A 21882-nucleotide genomic window follows, 5' to 3' on the forward strand; every position below is an offset into this window, starting at 1 on the left:
CAAACGTCAACCAAGAACCTTCTGCACCTCTTCCAGCTATCAGTAGTGAGGAGTTGGCAAAGCTCAAAGGGAAGATCAAGCAGTCGGAGAGATCATTAGACTAAAGGAGACAAACGCAGTGCTAACAAGTGATACACGACAAACCGTGAACAGAGCAGCAAGGAAACTCCTTCATGAATAGAGCAAATTGCACTTGAGAGAGGGACTTCTTTACAGACAGACCAGTGAAAGACAACAAGTAGTCCTCCCGGCCAAATACAAACCCACACATTGGTACAGAGAGAGCACTGTCCCTAGCTAGAGAAGGTTTTACTGGCTGTATATGAAGAAGGAAGTGGAGGAATACGTCACGAGAAAATGTCCGTGCGTAAAACAAAAGAAACCTACAGTACATGTTCGCGCTCCAATGGGCACAATCACTTCAAACTCACCATTGGATCTTGTATGCATAGACTACCTGCACTTGGAACCCAGACGAGGTGGATATGAGTATATCCTTGTCGTAGTGGATCATTTTACAAGGTTTGCGCAAGTGTATCCGACGAAAAACAAATCTGGACGGACAGCAGCTGACCACATCTTTGAAGAATTCATCCCATGGTTTGGATATCCCGGAAAGTTACATCACGACCAGGGTCGTGAGTTTGAAAACAAACTTTTAAGGACTCTGTGGGAGAAATCCGGGGTTGGACACTCACGAACAACGCCTTATCACCCGCAAGGGAATCCGGCAGAAAGGTTCAATAGAACTCTCTTGCAGATGCTCAGGACACTTGCTGACAAAGAAAAAGAGTGGTGGAAAGATCATCTCCAAGGAATTGTGCATGCTTATAACTGTACGCGGCACAAGTCGACAGGATACTCCCCCTATTTTCTGCTGTACGGACACAATCCCCATCTCCCTGTAGACTTATTGTTTGGTCTATTGGCTGAGGAAACCACAATATCACACAACATTTATGCAGAAAAATGGGCTGAGAGGATGACTGAGGTGTACAGGATAGCCAGTGAGAACAGTAGACTTTCAAGTGCGCGAGGCAAGTCCTATTACGACAAGAAACTAAAGGGTGTGGTTTTGCATCCCGGAGACAGAGTACTTGTTAGGAATCTCAGTGAGCGAGGGGGTCCGGGGAAACTCAGATCATACTGGGAAAGGAACATCTATGTAGTCAAAGAGCAGGTAGCAGACAACCCCGTGTATGTAGTCTACCCTGAGATGGGAGAAGAACGTAAGACCAGAGTCCTTCACCGTAACTTACTGCTACTAGTTAATGACCTACCTGTTGAAGCCCCGCCACAAAGATTTGAACATGTACCAAAGAGACAAACGATACAGAGGCATAACCAGTTGAGTAACAAAACCTTGAGAAAACACCCAGATGACACAAGTGATACAGAATCACATGAAAGACTTACCATTATTTACCACAGGGGCGAACCCTCACTACAACTGCGCCCCACTGTCAATACAGTCGCCACACTCACCTCACCCTACATACCTGCATGGCCAACACCTTATCATTCATCACAGCTAACAGGTGTTGCACCTTACATCACCTTATATGCCCCACACATACACCACACCATGTTGGTATTGAACTGTTAGATTCTATGTTGAGTTTTTTAGAACATAGAGGTTTCAAATGTCAGGAGCCATTTCTATTTTTGTCAGGGAGCGTGTGACGCCCAGCAATGTGTGGTCACATTATGTGGTTTAATAATGTATATTTTGAATAGTTGGCATATGTGTATTGCTTTATAAGGGCCTCATTTCTTTAATTTGGTGCTGTATTCCAAATTTCCACCACAAGGGGTCTTCACCTCCCAGTGAGACGGCATATTGTGGCTGTGGCCGGCATATTGTGGCTGTGGCCGACTCTCGTCTTTAGTCTGGCAGAAGCGAGAGAAGGAAACGCTATACCTGTTGCCGGTCTCATCATTTTCCTGTACTTTTCAGGTTAGTTGCTAGCAAAAACACACATGCTTTTTCGTGTTTTATACTGGATGAAGATTGTAGTTAGAAGTTATTTAGAGGAACACAGAGTAACGTCGTCGGAATACTACAGCTAAAGCTGAGCAAGCTAGCTTCACTTACAGAACGTGTGTGTCACGTCGGGTATATTGTCCTATTTTGAGGCCCCTATGTGATTTTATTTCGTAAAGCCCTGTCATGTTAAATGCTGTTTAAGCAAGTGTGTGTTTGAAATACTGTTAAAGATGTATAGAGTTAACTTTTGCTTGTGTAATGTCTCACGCCAGCTGTACTATTTTGTTAATAGAATTAACAGCATTCTGCTAATATGTTAGCATTTAGCCTGTGCGTCTGGAATCTTATTTGTAATGAGTAACGTTACAGTTATTAGTTATTAGTACAGGAAAAAGTGTATTTTACTTTCATTTGGATATGAAGACAAGCAGCACACATGGATTCTGAAAACGGTGTTTATTTGGTAAACTGAATTCAAGTTATGTGGTGATTATGGTAATTTGATGATGTTCTTATGAGAAGGAATGTATATGAACATATTTAAAGTACATGTTTATGTGTAAAATAAAGTCTGGCAGAAGCGAGAGAAGGAAACGCAATACCTGTTGCTGGTCTCATCAATTTCCTGTTCTTTTCAGAATTACATTTTAATCTGACCACACCTCACGCCCGGGGCCTCTTACATATAACAAAACAAATTGAAAGGCAAAAAGCCAAAAAGCATAATATGAGCACTTTAAGAAAACCAAGATAGAGAGTGACAATGAAAGACTGATGGGAGTAAAAGAGGACATATCAGCTAGCTTTTCTGTCCCTGTGAAAGAGCTAAAAGAGTCTGAGAATACACAACCTGCTTGTTATGGAAACGGCTGACACTGTGCAACAGCTAGAGTGTGTTTTGCAACATTTGTCTAGGCTGTTTTTTGCTTACTGGAAACAAAAGAGAGTTGTTGACCACTTGCTTCATATCCACCATCACCGGGTACAAGATGCACAGATAACCTATTTACACCTATCATATGTATCACACGCTTATGAGTTTGACATAAATTGAAAATATGTGGTGGACTTTGTTGTTGTATGCTGCATGGTAACCATGACTACTTATGTGCAATAAACCACCAAAAAACTGGAAGTGCAAGAACCTCATGTACTGTATATAGTGCCACTTCATTGTGTTTATTTATCTTGATTTTTCTATTGTATTATTAATGTTTCTGTGTGGTTTATTTTAACTTTTACTATTTCAATTTTATATTTCTGTTTGTCTGTAATTTAAACTGTCATATTGAGAGCTGCTATACTGTGTTTCGTTGTTAAAAAACAATGATGTGGCATTTAGGCCTTATTAGTGACAGCTTAGACATGAAAGGGGGAATGACATGCAGGACGAAACCCGTGACCTCTGCGTTGAGGACTGAGCCTCTGTATATGGGTGCTCGCTCTACCACTAGGCCACCCAGGGACCAAATAAAGATCTATTCTGTTCTATTCCACAATAATCTCACACATCTGTAAAACATATATAAACATGTGTATATATATAAAATATGTTATGTTTTGATACTATCCACCACTCACTTTCGTTTGCCCCCCTCCCGCTTTGGCTTCTGTCATCTCCTTCACAGCTGCTGTGATTCCCATCTCTGTTTTCGTGTCTTTTTTGCATCAGAAGTGGAGTAAAATTCAACTGACCGTTTGCTAAACCCCTCTGCTAAAGATAAATCATTTAATCATAGCTCATTAACCCTAACCTACCACATGGTAGGCTTGTCAAGCAAGCAAGAATTTCTCCACGTGTAGACGCAGTGTGTATGTGGCTGTAGTAAAAGCAATACTTCACAATTAAAGAGTTGGGACGGTTGTGTCTATTTTTAGTGTTTTCAGAACCAAAACCACAAGATCAAAAGTGTATGAAATGAACTAAACAGACTGTTTAACTGCTCTAACTAGCTAACTAGTTCACTACCACTTACTAACTCCATTAGTTTGTAGGGTTACCTAAAAAACAACAACCGATTCACGACACGCACATCCTTTGAAAACATTGGCTCTGTCCTGCTCTATCTGATTTAGGGTGGTTTACTCTACTACAACCACAGTCAGCCATTAACCATTGTTACATCATGTCTACACAGACAGAAGTCGTAGCGTGAGCAGCAAAATAGCAGAGCAGCAGCAGCAGCTTTGGTCCTCCGCAGCGCTCAGAATCCAACACACAATCCCCGTAGTTACGCACGTAAAATGGAACAAAATAGACTTTTGCCTTGAAAATAAAGACTGTGCCTCAGTCTTGTATGTATTTCAACCAACATTAGCTAAATTAGCTACATAGGTAGCTGGTAAAATCTGCCAGCAATAGTTTTAATTTTACAAACAAAATTACACACTAGAAATGAGAAAAATTGTTTGTTTTTGTCCCATTGTTTATGAAATTACCCAGAATTCCATGTGGTAAACCTGCCACAGTTATCACTGTAAACTGCATAGACTCTTTTACAGCCGATATCATCAAAAATATGCATGCACCTGTTGCCAACGGAAGTGACGTTTTGCCCTAGCCAACCAGACGAATAATCAAGCTTTAAACATTGAATTACCAGCATCAAAATGTTCGGTGGTAAGAAGTGATATTCCGACAGGATCACAAAGGTTTCAGAGCAACCAGCTGTCTAAACGTGTTGACTACCACTGGACTGAGGACATGGAAAAAAATGTAGTGTGTTTGTATGTTTGTTTGTTCCATTTTGAAACTCTTAAACATAAAACTGTCATGGTATTTGGCATTTTGTGCATGACCACAGATAACATAGTCGTAAGTATCTAGTGACTACATACTTGTAATTTCTCAACCAAATATGTATATCTATTTGACTACTGAATATTGGGCCACTTTCTAATGTCCCTTTACCCACTCAATAATAACCCACGGTTCTGGAAGTCGATCAGCAATCACTATTTTTGGTGGTTAATGCCCTTGCATAGCTTGGGAAGCTATTGTACTCCTCCTCTGCCATACTTGCATTGCCAAACTGTATTGGTGCTTGTCAGATGTAGCAACAGTAACCGAGTGGGATAGGGCGTAGGGGTTCAAGTTGAAGCTGCTGCTATGCGTTTTTGTTTCCATGTAGTTAGACTCACCCAGCACTCGTCAAACCAAAGTAACCAAACACTTTAACCAAAGTGCCCTCACATATTTTGTAATATTATTCATTGAATAGTTTGTACTAGTTGGTTCATTATGGGCCTGTAGTGATAAAATAGGTTATACTTTAATGCGTGTGGATTGTTTTAGCTATGTCATTAGATGATAGAGTTCTACTTTATAGCACCCCTCTGTGAACTACACCATTGTGGTCTTGTGGAGGATTTCACTGTAATAGAGATCATTCTGCATCCGTCTTGCTGTCTGGGGGATTGAGAACACACAGAAGGTTTGTCACTGGAATTGGGTGAAGGGCTGAAGATTTGAAGGGGGGAAAGGAGGAAAAGTAGGAGGAGATTTAGAGTTGGGGAGAATGGGAACAGATACGACTACTTACTGGCAAAACTCATATATACAGCAGCAGCTGTTAAGATTGAGTGTTAGTCATCGGCCTCTCTTCGGTCTCTGTTCCCCCCTCCTCTCTTTCTCTGTCTCTCATGAGAGTGTTGTGAATAGCTCCTGAAATAGAGCCCGCTGGAGCGTAAAGGGAAATGTGCAAGACGCCGTAGATGGAGGAGGGGTTTGTGAAAGCAATGTGATACGGTGCCAGTGTGAGAAATGTGTTCACATGGAAAGATATGGAGTGAAAGAAAAGAGCAAGAAAGAGTGACGTGACAGAGACAAGGCCACACAGATAAGTGAAAGGGAGGAAAAGAGAGAGAGAGAGAGATTGAGAGAGAGAGAGAGAGAGAGAGAGAGAGAGAGAGAGAGAGGGAGGGGTGGGGAATCGGGGGGAGAGAGCGAGGCGTGCTCAGACTTAGAGTGAATCTGAGAGAGGAAGAAAGCTGGTGAAGGTTCACTGTTATTTTCCCGGCCATACAATTATCCTCTACAGAAAGGATTTATCTTTTGTTTTTTTGATTCTCATACTGGATTTTATGGACTGTGGACTACAGAGAAGTCAGAAGAAAACAAATATTTCTTGAACTTTGTGACAGGATCTAAACTCTTATTACAAGACATCAACCAGATTTACAAGATTTACAACTAATTCAAAGTCATCAGCTGTGTGGAGATATCGGTTTGCCTTTGACATGGGGTCTGGGAAGGAGCTACTTCTTCTTGGTAAGTCTATCAATGAAAGCACAATGGGTGTGTGTGTGTGTGTGTGTGTGTGTGTTTGTTTTAGTGTGACTGGGTGGGTGGGTGTGTAAAGGTTGAGAAAAAGAAAGGAAACAAAAAGCACAGGGAGTTTAGAAATGTTGATTCTACTTTTTGTTTCAGTCAGACAGGTTTATTTTTAAGATGTGGCAGCTTAGAAACATATGTAAATAAATGTTTTTCTTTATTAATATACAAGCCTCTATTTTTGAATTTCTCACTTTCAAACAAGCTCAACTATGAATATGGCAACTATTATCAGAGGTCATAACTTGTGAATTTGATAGTAGATCAATTGATCTTTCAGTAATGTTAACCCTGTCAGACAGTGAGCAGCCCTCCAGCTGTGTTTGCTGCTGTGATGTATGGATGTTTTGGGTGGAGGTCAGAGTGGCTGCTGTGAAGTAAGAACCTCGGTCACTGGACTCTGCTGGACTGGGTCCAAGGGTTGTTTTTTTTTACTATAGAAGAGCAAGAACAGCTGCTCATGATCTTTGCCTTTATGTGCTGATAGGTTGTTGAATACAAACTGGAGCCCGTCCATAGTTTGTTTTATTGGTGATCAATAAAATCTTTATCATAATTTTGTATGCTAACTGAGCACCAAGGTATTGAAGCAAAAAAGTACTGTATTTGCAACGGTCAGCAGTAGCAAACCTAACCTTAATTTTGAAAAAGGTTATTAGTTTTAAACATGTGACTTAACAGTCAGTTCATTAGTGAAATAAGGCTTGCAGGTTATAAGAAATTGCATTTCCTTCCAACACACACACACATACACACACACACACACACACACACACACACACACACACACACACACACACACACACACACACCGGTGTATGCAAAAAGGCTCATCCTTTGGCTGCATTTATAACTTCCACCTTCTATCAGGCACAAATGTATATGAAACAGGAAGAGAGACAGACAGACAAAATAATGTAACATACGGCTTGTGAAGATTTGTGAGACGGAAGAGACACACAGAGAGAACAGTTTATGTTACAGACTTACTTTTCATTCACCACTGTGCTTACTGGTGAATGAATGTCAGCTGCGAGCTGAGCACAAAGTCACTCTTTGTATATTTTCAGGCTTTGTTTCTGTCCACAGTTATTTAGTCATAAAGTTAGACTCAGTCACACTGTTTCATACACTCACTGTCAAACTTTGTCTGGTTTCCTAAAGTGGTGTTCCAGTGGGAGCTCCAGCAACAACAGAGGGCTCATTGTGATCGAGGGAGGGAAACACAGGAGTGATTTGGGATATTTGTTTTACTTAGGCCAGACCATGTGAGGGGGGGGCGCTGTTTTCTGCTTTACCAGTGAATCATGAGTCAAAAAAATGTGACTGACATGTGTCTGTTGTGGTGTGTAGTTTATCTGACAGGCATGGGGTGGAATCATGGGATGAGTTTAGGGACTGTTCATTATTTATTTAAGGGGCCACCGGAGGAGTTCTGGGACCTTTAGGATAAAAAGACTTGACCCTCCCCTCACCAGTAATACTTTTTCTATGAGACTCCCCTTCTGTGCTAGCTTGTCCTTAGCAAAGCTATACAGATGCAATTAGAATTTTTACAGCCATGACATACTTGAGTTAACCTCTGCATTCTCATCTCCTCTGTTATGGTGTGGTGGCCATTTCAGTAGATTTACTCACTAACATAGTTGTGAAAACACAATAAACATGGAAACTAAATGCACACTTCCTGCATTACTGCATTACTTCAAATAAGTTCCTCCTCTAGTAAACTAGTATTCATATGAAATAAAACAATAAAACATTGAGACCATTCAGCAAAGGACACTGGGAAATAACCAATTCAACACTGGTTGCTATGGACTTGTCACTAGGCTTCGTCATTGTATATTTTAGCACATAGGTAAAGCTACCAAAGATTAACATTATATTCCAAAACACATATGTTTATTTTTAAAGCAGATTTTAAATTACATTGTAACAATTTAACAATTCGCCCTTATGAAATCCAATCGCGGCGCGGCTGTCTTGGAACGCAATAGACAAACTAAAATGTAACAGTGAACAATCAGTGTTGGACCTACAGTCTGTTGAGATGCCTCTCCAAACTCACCATAAAACGTTAAGACACGTTGAGAAAAAAGATCCTTATTTTGCCGTAATCCAATGACACGAAAAAAAAAGTAATCCACAGCGATCAGTAGATCCACAAACAGAGTCACGGTGTATCCAGCAAGGCCGCAATCAATTAGTACGCTGACATCACATTTATATACATGGCATTTTGGAAACCTTTATTGCAAGGTTGGCACGGCAAGATGTCCAGACTAGTGCAACAGTAATTTTTGTTTTTTGCGTCCTGCTGCTCCCATCGTCAGCCAGGTAATATTTTTTTTACTAAAGCAGTATATGAAATCTGATGTATTACCTATCACCATTTAGTTGTTTTGTGTTATTTAAGATAGGCCTATTTATAATCTGGTCATGCCAGATATAATTAATTATTCCACTAATTTTTTAAACAATGCAATTACCAGTTTCAGCCACCAGGGGGCAGTGCTCCCTCTGCCTTTTTTAGTACCACCTCAGTCGAGGTTCCAAGCGAGCTGAGCCGATACCAAAAGGCGACGTGAAAGCGACAGACGGGGGTGTCCTGAACCAACCCGCCATTTTTAAATAGTTTAACCAGCTGTGTGTCGAGTCAAGTCGAGGCGAGTCGAGCAGGTACCATGTAATGGAAAAACAACATTAATTTTACTTTTCAAATTTTCAACAACTAATTCTCACCTTTATTTTTCTATTTTTCTTTATTTTTCAAATTCAGAATCCAAAATTCAACATAACAAAATTCAATATACCAAATTCAAAATACAATGTATTAAATTCAACTAATATATTTTCCACTTCCTCAAATTCAACAGGCCAAATTCAGCTGCAAAATGTAATGTTTAAACATGTTGAATTTGAGCAAGTTGAAAATATATTAGTTGAACATTGTATTTTGGATTCTGAATATATGAACTTAGAAAAATAAAGGTGAAAATTAGTTGTTGTAAATTTGAAGAGTAAAATTCAGAGGCACAAAATTCAGATACATCATTTCAGTGCATACATATTTAGTGCTAGAAATTCAATGGCTTTTTAATTTTAAAATCCGATGAAACAGATTTACAGACATTTACATACTTTTTACATTTTCATACAGACCTATCTCCACAGTGCTGGAGTATGGTCTGGCTAAACTGCTTATCATTATGTGATAGGAGGAAAAAATGCTCTAGCTGGTTTGTTGTACTTGCAGCGCTAAGCTCAGGTGTGGTTGCTTTACTTTATTGTGTCTTCTTTGTTATTGTAAGATTTTACCTTAACTGTCAATTGAAACTTAATGGCCTCTCTCTCTTTCCCCGCAGGCTTATTGGGTATGCTGGGAAAGTGTTTCTCTGAGTGTGGCGAAGGCTTCAGCGCAAATGGCAGTAGCTGTGTTGGTAATAATCTGCTGTTTTCTAATTTTAACTATCCCTCTCCACTCTCTTGTTTCTGTCTACCAATGCTTTAATTGTGGCATCTACTCAAGACAAGAGCTCTCAGAAAGAAGTGTTGTTACCATTATGCAATACCTCTTACTGAAGTTGACCAGGAAAAGCCTTTTTTGTGGTGACATTCCACTTCGTTTTTCCATTTAAGGCATTTAAGCACTGCTCACATCCAGAGTTGATTGCAATGAAAACAACAGAAGATGTTTAAATTCTTAGATTACCACGCACTATGTGTTTTATTATGTATTGACTAAGACTAAGATTTATTACGATAATTGTATTATTTTTCTTTATGTATTTGTATCCAAATCCAGATGTAAATGAGTGCGAAGAAGACATAAGACATTGTGGGGAAGAAACAAAGTGCTTCAACACGTATGGCAGCTTCTACTGTCAGTGCAGCAAAGGCTTCAGAAACGTTAATGGGAAGGTTAACTTTACAGATGGACAGTGCAAAGGTAAGCATGTGTGTATGAGTGTGTGTGATCAGTGTCTCTCTCTTGTCTAGCCAGTCTTCTTACCCATCTTCACTTGTTCTACTGGCAGATATCAACGAGTGCACCGATACAGATGGTTTCTGCGGTCCCGCTGCAAATTGTTCTAACCTGATTGGGAGCTACAAGTGCACGTGCCACTTTGGGTACACCAACAACAGTAGCAAAGAAAAATGCAAAGGTGAGAAGTGTCTACTTATTTTTTTCTACCCTTGTCTGCAGTTGATTGGTACTGTACTTAGATCACAAAACAATATGCTCAACAGAATTATAAAAGTGAAAGTTGACATGCCCCAATAGGTGCGACAACAAAAAACAGGAAAGTGAGGGAGATATCAATCAAGTAGCCTAGGGTCTGTACCCACCTACACAGAGTGCACATGGAGTGCTGCACCTCGGAGGCCGGCTTGTTGAATGTAAACAAAAAGCTGCTTGGTCGGTTCTCTATCGTCATTGTGTTAAACCCGCCAATAGCGCGCCAGGTGGATAAGCCAGTTTGTGATTGGTTCCTGCAAATTTGTAACGGAAGCAGGATAGATAAACGTACAGGTTTCCAGCCTGAGCTGCAGGGCGAAATCAAATCGCCGGCAGATTGGGCTGGGTTTACCCAGTCTAGGTGACAGTATTATTACTAGTAAGAATAATAATGATGATGATAAAAAGCCAAAAAAAAAAAAAAAAAACCTGGAGATCCAGTCAAGCTCAGCAAAGTCAGGAAGTTAAGGCACCAGTAGTGGCAGGGTGAAGTGAGTTACTTCCGTGCCTATTGTAACACCAATGGAAGAGGTTGCCCAGCAGGCTGAAGCATATTTTTAAGGTACCGCCTAAAGTCCTTCCAGCAATTTACAAATAGATGAGGTTTCTTTTTGAGATTGAACATCATTTTTTGCTGAGGCCATATATGAGGTAACCTCCTTCAACCATAAGGAGACAGGAGGGGGAAGTTCGCTTTTCCACATGATAGCAATGCACTTGTTTCCAGCGATCAAGGCTAGTTTGATAAAGCGTATATTTTTCCTCCTATCAGCTGGCAGAGCTGTTGTGTCCCCTAACAAAACAAGTCTTGGTGAATGAGGGATTTTGACTCCTATTAACTTTTTAAGCATATCCAGAATGGACCCCAGTAGTGTGTTAATTTTGTACAGCTCATTCCCTCTGCACTCATAGCCAACCAGAGCAATGCTAGTTGATAGATTAAACTTTTGCCGTATCCGGTTGGCAAAACTCCGAACACATCTTCCTTTTTTTAAGAATGACTTCAGTGCTTAACTCCAAATCTTCCAGAGTCGCGGCTAAAGCCAATTTGAAAGACCGCTGTTCGCCAGCAGCAGCCATCTTCTTTGTTTTCAAGTAGCAGGGAATTCACGCGGAACCATCGCAAATCTGCCATCCTTATGTTAAGCCCGCCCACCGACTCTTTACACGATGTGATTGGCCTGACCACAATTTGTTTTTTCCAGCTCGCAAGCCAACGGAGAGTTGCTAGACTGACCCTGGCTGCAAATTACATTTGCTGCTGCTAGGGTGCGTCTAGATTTCTAGGCTAGGGTTATCCAATTCCATCTGCCAAATCCAAATGGCTCTTAGTTGGGCCGCCCAGTAGAATAGTTCAAAGTTCGTGAGCTTTAGACCACCATGCTGGGGAGTATTGTATAGAGTTTTCATTTTAATTCTGGGCACTTTTCCCCTCCATAAAAAAATTAGATATTATGCTTTCTAATTTTTTAAAGAACTTACTAGGGATCGGTAGAGGAAGAGTTTGGAACAGATAGAGGAACCTAGGTAGCAGATTCATCTTTATGAAGTTAACACGCCCTATCAAAGACATAGGTAGATGCCTCCATCTGTCCAGATCCCTCTCCGCCTTTAAAAGTAGAGGGTTGTAATTTAGTGAGAAGGTTCTATCTAGTTGAGTGGGGATCGTCAGACCTAAGTATGTTATACACTGGGCATCCATTTTGAAGTGAATATTTACTTGTGGAAATTGCTCCGCTGGAGTATTAAGAGGCAAAGCCACACTTTTTTGCAGATTGACTTTATATCCTGATATACTGCTGTATGTGGAGAGCAAGTCAATAAGAGCTGGCAGGGAGGAGTTCAAATGTGTAATAGGTTAAAGAGATTATTTGTACCCACCTTTAAAGTCTTGGCTTAAATCCTTTTTAAGTCAAATGGTCAAGGTCTCATGATAATGGCATACATGGATCACTTTTAAATTGAGTTATGGGAGGAGTGGTGGATGGACAGTTGAGAAAAAAGGGAAGAGGCGTTTAGTCTGAAGTATACAAGTATATTGAGTCACTGCCTTGAGCATTACAGAAATAAATAAAAATAAACTGGCCTTACATACGCCACGCCTGCATCACAACACCGGCTACTGCTGCAAACAAAACAGCGGTCTGTGGTTAACTATCGGTCATAAAGCAGTCTGTCGGGGTGGGCGAAAGGATTAAAGTAATTTAGAGGAAAGAAAACAAGCACCTGCACTACCGTATGGGTTAACTTACACTGTAATTATGGCGCAAAAGTGAACGTACCCTAATTCCACTTAAAAAAGTCACAGCACAGAGCTGAGTTCAGGTGAGCATGTCCGGGTGATATTTGGTCAGGTAGTGCTCTGCCGACACCAGGGAGGTGAAGGTACTTCTGCTGTTTTTCCCCTCAACTCAATCTGGAAAACCAACCAACCTCAGATTTTGTCTTCTTGCGCAATTCTCCAGATCATCGAGTTCGTCTTTCAGACCGCTGATTTCTACTTCCATCTTCTTTTTGTGATCTCCGAGGTCTTCATGAAAGAAGTCGAGGCTTTCGGTGTGACCCGACTGCCTATCTTCAATCTCTTTAACCCGCTAACTTTAGATCCAATAATGTCTGTATACGGTCGAAACCTTTGTCCATTTCGTTGTGAAACCACTTCGGCGGAGCATCAGTGCTTGGTAAGCCATCTCCTGCCTCCTGATAAATTGCACCTTTTAACAACATCTCACGACACTAGCTGCCGGGAAAGTTCAGAACTGTCTCTAAGATCCTTTTGCCAGCAATGAAAGACTCACGGGACCGTGCCACAGGTTCCATTACAGAGATGCTTGTTCCATTTGCAATCACTGCCTTTGAGTTATGTCAGTAATTACTATAATAAATAAGTCTCCGTTCCCTCTCCTTACACAGACATAGATGAATGCAACGAAGCTGAAATTAACAAAGAAGATCTCTGTGGAGTGAAAGGGACTTGTGAAAACAGTGCTGGGAGTTACCACTGCAAGTGTTCAGAAGGATACACCAATTATGGCAACAAAAGGACCCCATGCTCAGGTGAGTGTATAAGTGCACATACGAACCCTCTCCATTAACATTATTTACTTTCATTTCCTCGAATCAAGTCTCTACTTGTTCACACCCTGCTTGAACAAACTATACCACACAGAAATCATTGTAGTACCTTTGCATACTTTCTGTTTTGACTCATCGGATTCTGTGCTGCTGCTTTGCTGTGTAGATTTTATCACACTCCTCGGCTTATGAGGCACACTGTAGTGAAGTATCAAACTCAGCCTGCGAGATGATAATCTGATGTTTTGCTCTGTTCCATCTAGCCCTCAACTGTGACAGCTTCAATGGAGACGGCGGGCCTGCACCGGTAAACCAGACATTTAGATGCAAAATGATTAGCATGCTGAAACAATGCATTACGTTTGGGAGGGTTTATTTTCCCATCTGTCCATGCAGCTCAGAGTGCAGTTATAATCCAGCACTGTTGGTCTTGCTAAAACATTTTAACCAATTTCCTCTACTTAGTCCACCCTGCGGCCCTGTAGGGTTTAGTATACGTGAACTTTAGTATAAGGCAAACTACATAGTCTTATTATTCTCTCTGTGTCTCAGTTGCTCGGAGGCCTGGCAGGCATTTTGTCCATGATGAGAAACAGCTGTTTGGCTCTGTCTAACCCAAGTGCCGCTGGTGAAGGGAACCCAGATGGAGATGCGCTACTGGAGGTCAGAACAGCAGATACAAAACTCAGACACATTCTTACACACACAAAGACACAAAGTATTCATCAATTCCCCCTCTGTTGTCCTGCAACGTGGACAGAAACTTTTCACAGCGACCGAGGCCATCCTGTCCCCCGGTCAACTGGACAGCAGTGAAGATGTGAGCGGATTGCTCAGTACGGTGGAGAACGCTATTATGCTCATTGGCCCACAGCTCAAAGACAACCGCACAAAAATACAGACCTCTGAGACAGGTAACAGTGTCCATAAGCTCAGCCGTGATTTGCATACTGTATTTGAAACATTACAAGCTCACAGGCCTTTTCTATGGACGAGGATGTATGATTAATAAATGATGGTGGGAAAGCTAATGTGAACTATGCCATTCGAAATATGTTTAAATAGATGCAGATATTGCAGTGCAGAGGGGAAAGACTCCACCCACTGGACCAATCCATCTGACCACCGAGAATGCTACACTTGACACTGACTGGACAACAGCAGCTGGGACGGGCTCTTACCCTGGTAAACTTCTCTTCTCTTCTGACAAATAAGTCACAAGTTTGTTAATGAATACTATCATATTTCTTGTCTTTTCATGTCTTTTACAGGTTTTGCTCTGGCTGCGTTGTTGAGCTACAATAACCTTGAGATATCTGTTAACCGGTCCTTTGACGAGCTCACGGGACATGAAAAAGATGGTGTGAATCCCTCCTTTCAGATCTCCTCTAGAGTTGTGTCTGTTGTGGTCTCCAACCCATCCACTCAGAACCTGAGCCGCTCCGTCAACATCACCCTCAGACATTTACAGGTAGTCTCACCTGTCCTAGTGTATAGTCATTATAGTTCTATATATTTGATGTACTGGAATATGAAGATATAAATGAAACACAAAGCCTACTTTTGACACAGTGGTTTTGTTATGTGCATAGGACGTAGAGGAGTCGGCTAACTTGAATTACATCTGCGCATACTGGACTGAGAGAGGGGCCTGGTCCACAGATGGTTGTTATCAACAGTACTCCAATGCCAAACACACTGTGTGTACATGTGAACATCTGAGCAGCTTTGCTGTACTTATGGCACTCTACCCCATGAAGGTAGGAAGCTGACACACACACACACACACACACACACACACACACACACACACACACACACACACACACACACACACACACACACACACACACACACACACACACTTTCAATTTAAACTCATTATCATGAAATGTTGTTTCATCATTATTTTCACAAAAAGTGAATAGACAAGTGAATATAGACATGTCATTATAGACATTTTATTTCATAATGACATTTTCCATGACATATTCTAAAGCAACAGCCATACTAACGTTATCACTGTTGTTTAAACACACACACACACACACACACACACACACACACACACACACACACACACAGCTACTGTACCCTACCTGTTTAGACAGTAGGCAGTGCATGATGAAGACCAGTGCTCCCTGCAGGCTGTTGAGGATAGTGAAGATGTACGCTACTGCTGTAGTGCCCTCTTGAAACAGGAAGGCCCCAAACACCCACATCAGACCCAGTACCCACATCTGCGCAATAGCCGTCACTGTGAAAGCTCTGCAGAGTAAAAAGGAGGATGGGAGGGGGGTGGGGGATCAGATAAAAAGGCAACAGATAGAGAACGAAAGGAAAGATTAACATGAACCCAAACAACCACTGTAGTGTCTGGAAGGTTGTAAAGGAAGAGAAAAAGTGGATGGTGCTCAGCAAAGCAGCAGTTTACTGTCTATTGAAAGGCGTTGGAAGAAGAGAAGCCACACACACACACACACACACACACACACACACACACACACACACACACACACACATATTTTGTAAATGACCTTATAACTTCAATTAAACAGCTAACATGTCTTCTCTTACCAGCACACATTTGGGCTCCAGCTGGTGACCAAGATAGGGCTGATCATCTCCCTACTGTGCCTCATACTGTGCATTCTGACGTTCAAATTCTGCCGCTCCATACAAGGAACCCGCACCACCATCCACCTACACCTCTGTATCTGCCTCTTCATAGCTGACCTCGTCTTTCTGGCTGGCATTTCACAAACTAAACCTGTGGTATGTTTGTGCAAACAAATAGTGACCTTAGTTACACGGAGTGCAATCATCTGAGTATGTCTTTAAAGTAATAAGAAAGTAATTGAATTACTGTAAAATGTTTACAATGGCTTGAACTGCTCCACTCATCACCCTGTTTACAGTAAATGCAACAAAGCAGAGCCCAGTTAATAAGTGAAGAGGCACTCTTCTGTAAACCTCAAGCCTGCCTTCCTGCCACTTGAATACCTCTGTGGTTATTTTGAGGCAAAAAAGGGGGAAAACTGTGCTTCGAGATGTTTTCACAGTACTCTTGAGAAGGCTGACCACAAAATGACCAAATAAGACATTTTTTGTACTTACTGTACTAGTAGAGAGCACCAACATTGTAATACCTTTGTCTTAGTAATAAGTGTTGCAAATTAACAGCTTTGGAGAACTTGTGCTTTCCATTTTATGCAACTTTATTTATGTACTTCACAACATTTCAGAACACATTTTCTACCCAACCACATTTATTTGACAGCTATAGTTATGACAGTAATACACATACAAAACATATGATCAGTTTATGGTACATTTATATAGATTAAACCATCCAACAGTGTATAAAAGAGTTCAATTATAAAATTGTTGGTCAAACATTAATGTATTTTTTGTTTTGTTTTGATATACGTTTTGAAAGGGCCTAAATGAGTACTTTTACTTTTGGTAAACTTAATATGACTTTACTGATAAGTTACTGATAGAACTTACTGTAAGAATCTAACTTCTTCCCCCACTGGTCTTGATTTAATTAATCTGTCTGTAATGTAATCATCAAAAATAGCTTTGACATTTCTTATTCAAAGTATTGTCTTGATCAGATTACTGCTGTGAGACATTTCATTCCTCTGCTCCTTCCTCTCTGATCTCATCTTCCTCCATGTTGTCTTGTTACATTATTACAGGCCGGCTGCAGGTTCGTTGCAGCGATGCTTCATTTCTTCTTCTTGGGAGTATTTACCTGGATGCTGTTAGAAGGGGTGCAGCTGTACCGCATGGTGGTCCTGGTGTTCAACGCCACCATTCGGCCCCTCTACTTGTTCATCATTGGTTATGGGATACCCCTTGTTATCGTCATCATATCTGCCATCATTAGACCAAACGAATATGGCACTGACCAGCAGTAAGTGTTGTAGTATGTGTGTGTGTTTGCATACTCGATGTGTGATAGCAATGACATCAGTGCATTACACAGACTTCACACATTACATCAGTGCTGTTATCTATCTCGGCGACGTCAGGAAAACCCTGTCATGCACGTGTTTCCTTCCTCCCAACTAGCTGCTGGCTGTCCCTGAAAGACGGCCTCATCTGGAGCTTCTACGGCCCCGTGTGCTTCATCATCATCCTCAATGTCTTCTTTTTCATCGTCACCGTCTGGAAGCTCGCCCAGAAGTTCACCAGCCTCAACCCAGACCTCTCCAATCTGCACAAAATAAAGTCAGTCTGTGTGTGTTTGTTTGCCTGTGAGGCTTTTGTGTGTCTGCTACTGCTGAGATAATGTGTATGAAGTAATGTGACCCTCACCTATTCAACTGCGTAAGTCAATACGTATGTAGGCCAAATGGAGCAGCTTTGGGAACTGAAAAATGCATGGACGGAAAGAATGTGAGAACTTTGTGAGGGAAAAATGTAGCGAATGTTTTTTTTTACCAAATCTGCTCTCGCTAATGGCATGCTACTGAGGCCCCGACCCCCCCACATCCATGCATTTTCTTACTCCACTCAGTGCATTTGTAGACAACACTGTATTTATGTTAGGCTGCAGAAGACATCATGATTCATCAATCAGTGATGTTCAATGATCAATGTTAGTCCAGGGAATTGGGAATGGGAATTTCTTGGAGCAGTTTTTGAGTTAAAAAACAACAATTCAAAAAGCATTTGTTTATAATCATAACGTTTCTGAGGTTTCTGGCAGTGGAAAATGTTGTATCCTATCCAAATTTCCATTGAACTATCTCAGATTCTGAGGGACCGAAATTTAAACCTGGTGTTTTAGATGATAAAACTTGTATATGTCATTAATCTCCTCTGTATCTTGTGACTTATATTGCTAGTTATTAATAGGAATAAGAGGGATACATCACCAAATACTACAAAGAGATCATGCAGGGTACATTGAAAGAAACAGTTTTTTTCTGTAACCTTTTATCAGTTGCTTTTGGCTTCTCTTCTTCCAACGCCTTTCAATAGACAGTAAACTGCTGCTTTGCTGAGCACCATCCACTTTTTCTCTTCCTTTACAACCTTCAGGGGGTTTCCAGACACTACAGTGGTTGTTGAGTCATCCATGTGTTTGGGCTCATGTTAATCTTTCCTTTCGTTCTCTATCTGTTGCCTTTTTTCTGACCCCCCACCCCCCTCCCATCCTCCTTTTTACTCTGCAGAGCTTTCACAGTGACGGCTATTGCGCAGATGTGGGTACTGGGTCTGATGTGGGTGTTTGGGGCTTTCCTGTTTCAAGAGGGCACTACAGCAGTAGCGTACATCTTCACTATCCTCAACAGCCTGCAGGGAGCACTGGTCTTCATCATGCACTGCCTACTGTCTAAACAGGTAGGGTACAGTAGCTGTGTGTGTGTGTGTGTGTGTGTGTGTGTGTGTGTGTGTGTGTGTGTGTGTGTGTGTGCGTGTGGGGGGGGTAAGATATATAAGAATACAAGAGAAATTGTAACTACAAAGATGTAGGGGTTTTGAGCAGTGGATTTATTCTTCCTGATGTTCTGCTGCCCTCTGCAGGTGAGAGAGGAGTATGCCCATTTTGTCTCCTGTATCTGCACACCACAGAAGAAGAGATACTCGGACTTCAGCAGTACCAATCCATCCAGTAGTCAGTCACAAGTAAGCATCAAGGGACCTCACTCACTATCACTCTCTAAGTCACAAACACGTCAACTACATTGTTGAGGTATTAATACTACCTAATACGCCACAACATTTTAGGTGGACTTTTTACGTTTAATGTTTATTTCTCTGCATTTATTTGATACTTGAATTCAAATTTCACATACAAAACATAGCATCATCATTAGATTAAGCATTAAAATGATCTCTATCTTGACCAACTATGACATGTAAAGGCTATTTACATGGTAATGCATAACATATTTTATGATATATAAAACAATATAGCAACACATTTTGCATAATGCATATACTTTTGATACTTTAAGTATCCATTTATAAGTATTAGCAACAAAATGTTGGTTATACTTAAAAATGTTTACTTTTGAATGCCATCATTTTACTGAAGTATTACATTGTGGTTTTGCTACTTTTACTTTAATAAAATCTTACCTCTGCCATTGCTATAAACACATTACATACAGAATGTTGTCTTACATTGTTTCTGATCTTGTGCTGCTTGTGTTTATTTAGGGTTCTCGCAGTGGGCAGCATACCGGAGAATCCAAAATATGAAGCCCTTTATTTTTTATTGTACCCCAGAGACAGACTACCACACCTTTAACCTATCTCGGCTAAGTTGGCCCTGACCCTGCCGGTTTGGATGACTTCAAATAAACATGTTAGTCATTATTTACAATGATGTTAATTCAAACTTTACTTTAGTTTTGTTGTACCACTGCACCAACTGTTTAATGTTACAACGTATTAAACAATGAATTAAATCAGATAGATGTGAGGGGTCGTCTGATTAGCCCCAGTAGTTACATCTCAGAACTTTCAGACCCTAATGAAGTTGATATGACCAAATATTTTTTACAACTCAAAAACCATAAACTTAAATCCATTAATATGAGTAGCATCATCTGCCAATCGATTGCTAAAGTAATCCTTCACATGTGTAATGATTGTCAGAGCGAGCAAGAAGTAGCCGACTTCTGTGTTTTTTTCAGGAACTCTTTAAGTGAAAGTGACGATATTCCAGTATCTTATCGATTTATCCAAAACATATCAAAATCATAATATGAGCTGTATTGTCTTGGGAGGGATTAAAAGTGATACATACAGTACATACTGTACACTGACAGACTATTTATTTTCAAGTGCAGACTATTAAGTCTACATTATGTAGGCTACAAGAAAATATGAGTGATGCTCTTTATGTTTAAAGCATGAGCAATACGTTTGCGCTGTATTTTATATAAATGTTTTACTGTGTGAAAAAAGGGTGGGTATGATTTTTGTTCATGGGATGTTCACATAATTATTCCATGTTTCCATGTTGTGTATTTACCGGTGTGTCGTAATGGCAAAGAAACAACTAACAGATGAAGCAAATGACCCATGAAGTGTCTCTGATGTTTCCTGCATGTTCCTGCTAATCCCATGTGGGCTCCTGCAAGGATTATTTTTTTTTATTATTATTTTAAACAAAATAAGTGATTTTTTTTTAATCACTTGTGGCTATTTTTAAATAATATTTTTTAATTTCCAATTGAGCTTAGTCCTTTTGTCACTGGTGTATGTAAAGATATATTTTTTTCTTTTTAATAAGAAAACACACAAAAAAAAAAAAAATCCAACCCATAATAGTTACTTGGGAAATTCACAAAAACAGACCCACCCTTCTGATAAGCTTCCTGCAAACAAACTGTGTTTATGGAATACAATTCCATTATGTTGTCATGTTTCTTATAATAGCTGTTAGCCTATGTCTACACACATTGTTAGTGACTGTAAGGTATCACATCCCTGAAATGAGAACTTTAACCATTTTGATGAGGTCTAATGGGAGTTGTACAGACCTGAGTATGTCATTGCACTTTTCTGTTGTAAAAATGATAAGCAGCACATCTTCACTCACATGGTGCATGTGATAATCAAGAAGACTTGAGAACCAGCCTCACTTACAGAACTTGAACAGTTTACTTGTTGTAATAAAGCTATCATATATTTTATATTTTATAGAAATTGATCAGAGACATTTATCTGCAGAAAAAGAGAGATAGAGAGAGTACTTTTGGAATCCAAATCAATCTTTTTTATGCAATTGGTTTTGTCCTGTACTGTTTGTTTATATTTAAGTTGCTTCTTCCTCTCTCATCTATGAGATTGATTGTAAGACCACTTATATGTTGGTTTTAACAACTAAACTGTTTTAGGTCTTACGTGTGGCAATACCTTTTATTCATGCATTGCAAAATGTATTTTATGTGAAAAAGCTATGTGCATTATGCAGCATTTTGTGAATGTAAGGATCTTATTGTTAAAATATACTATAGTTGGTTATTATTTGAAGGTAGGCCTATATGAACTTATTTTTCTACTGTGTTTTGATGTTGTTTGGTACTATTTTCTTCAAAGATTGTGCACCACAATTTTTTTATTAAAGCTTCTACTTCAGCTGAAACATCTGTAAAGTGTGTGGTTTTTCGACAGACTAACACATTGACACAAACTACATACAAAACGTGGCCCACATAGCTATCTTATAAAATGAGATGAACTGCCAACAATTTGCAAACTGCTCTAACATTC

At 40.3% G+C, this 21882-nt stretch overlaps 1 protein-coding gene across 1 annotated transcript; it reads left to right on the forward strand.

Moving 5' to 3' along the window:
* Positions 1 to 5900: 5900 nt before the first annotated feature.
* On the forward strand, positions 5901 to 21754 carry LOC116042798 (adhesion G protein-coupled receptor E5). Its single transcript, XM_031289189.2, has 18 exons — positions 5901 to 6026; positions 6131 to 6257; positions 9689 to 9763; positions 10129 to 10272; positions 10361 to 10489; positions 13477 to 13620; positions 13902 to 13945; positions 14191 to 14301; positions 14399 to 14552; positions 14704 to 14823; positions 14910 to 15109; positions 15231 to 15398; positions 16219 to 16413; positions 17343 to 17560; positions 17719 to 17877; positions 18828 to 18996; positions 19180 to 19281; positions 19819 to 21754. The coding sequence occupies exons 2-18, from the start codon at positions 6227 to 6229 to the stop codon at positions 19858 to 19860; spliced, it is 2205 nt and encodes a 734-aa protein (XP_031145049.1). The 5' UTR covers positions 5901 to 6026; positions 6131 to 6226; the 3' UTR covers positions 19861 to 21754.
* Positions 21755 to 21882: the final 128 nt, after the last annotated feature.

The sequence above is a fragment of the Sander lucioperca genome, chromosome 4, assembly GCF_008315115.2.
Source record: "Sander lucioperca isolate FBNREF2018 chromosome 4, SLUC_FBN_1.2, whole genome shotgun sequence".
Lineage (NCBI taxonomy): Eukaryota > Metazoa > Chordata > Actinopteri > Perciformes > Percidae > Sander > Sander lucioperca.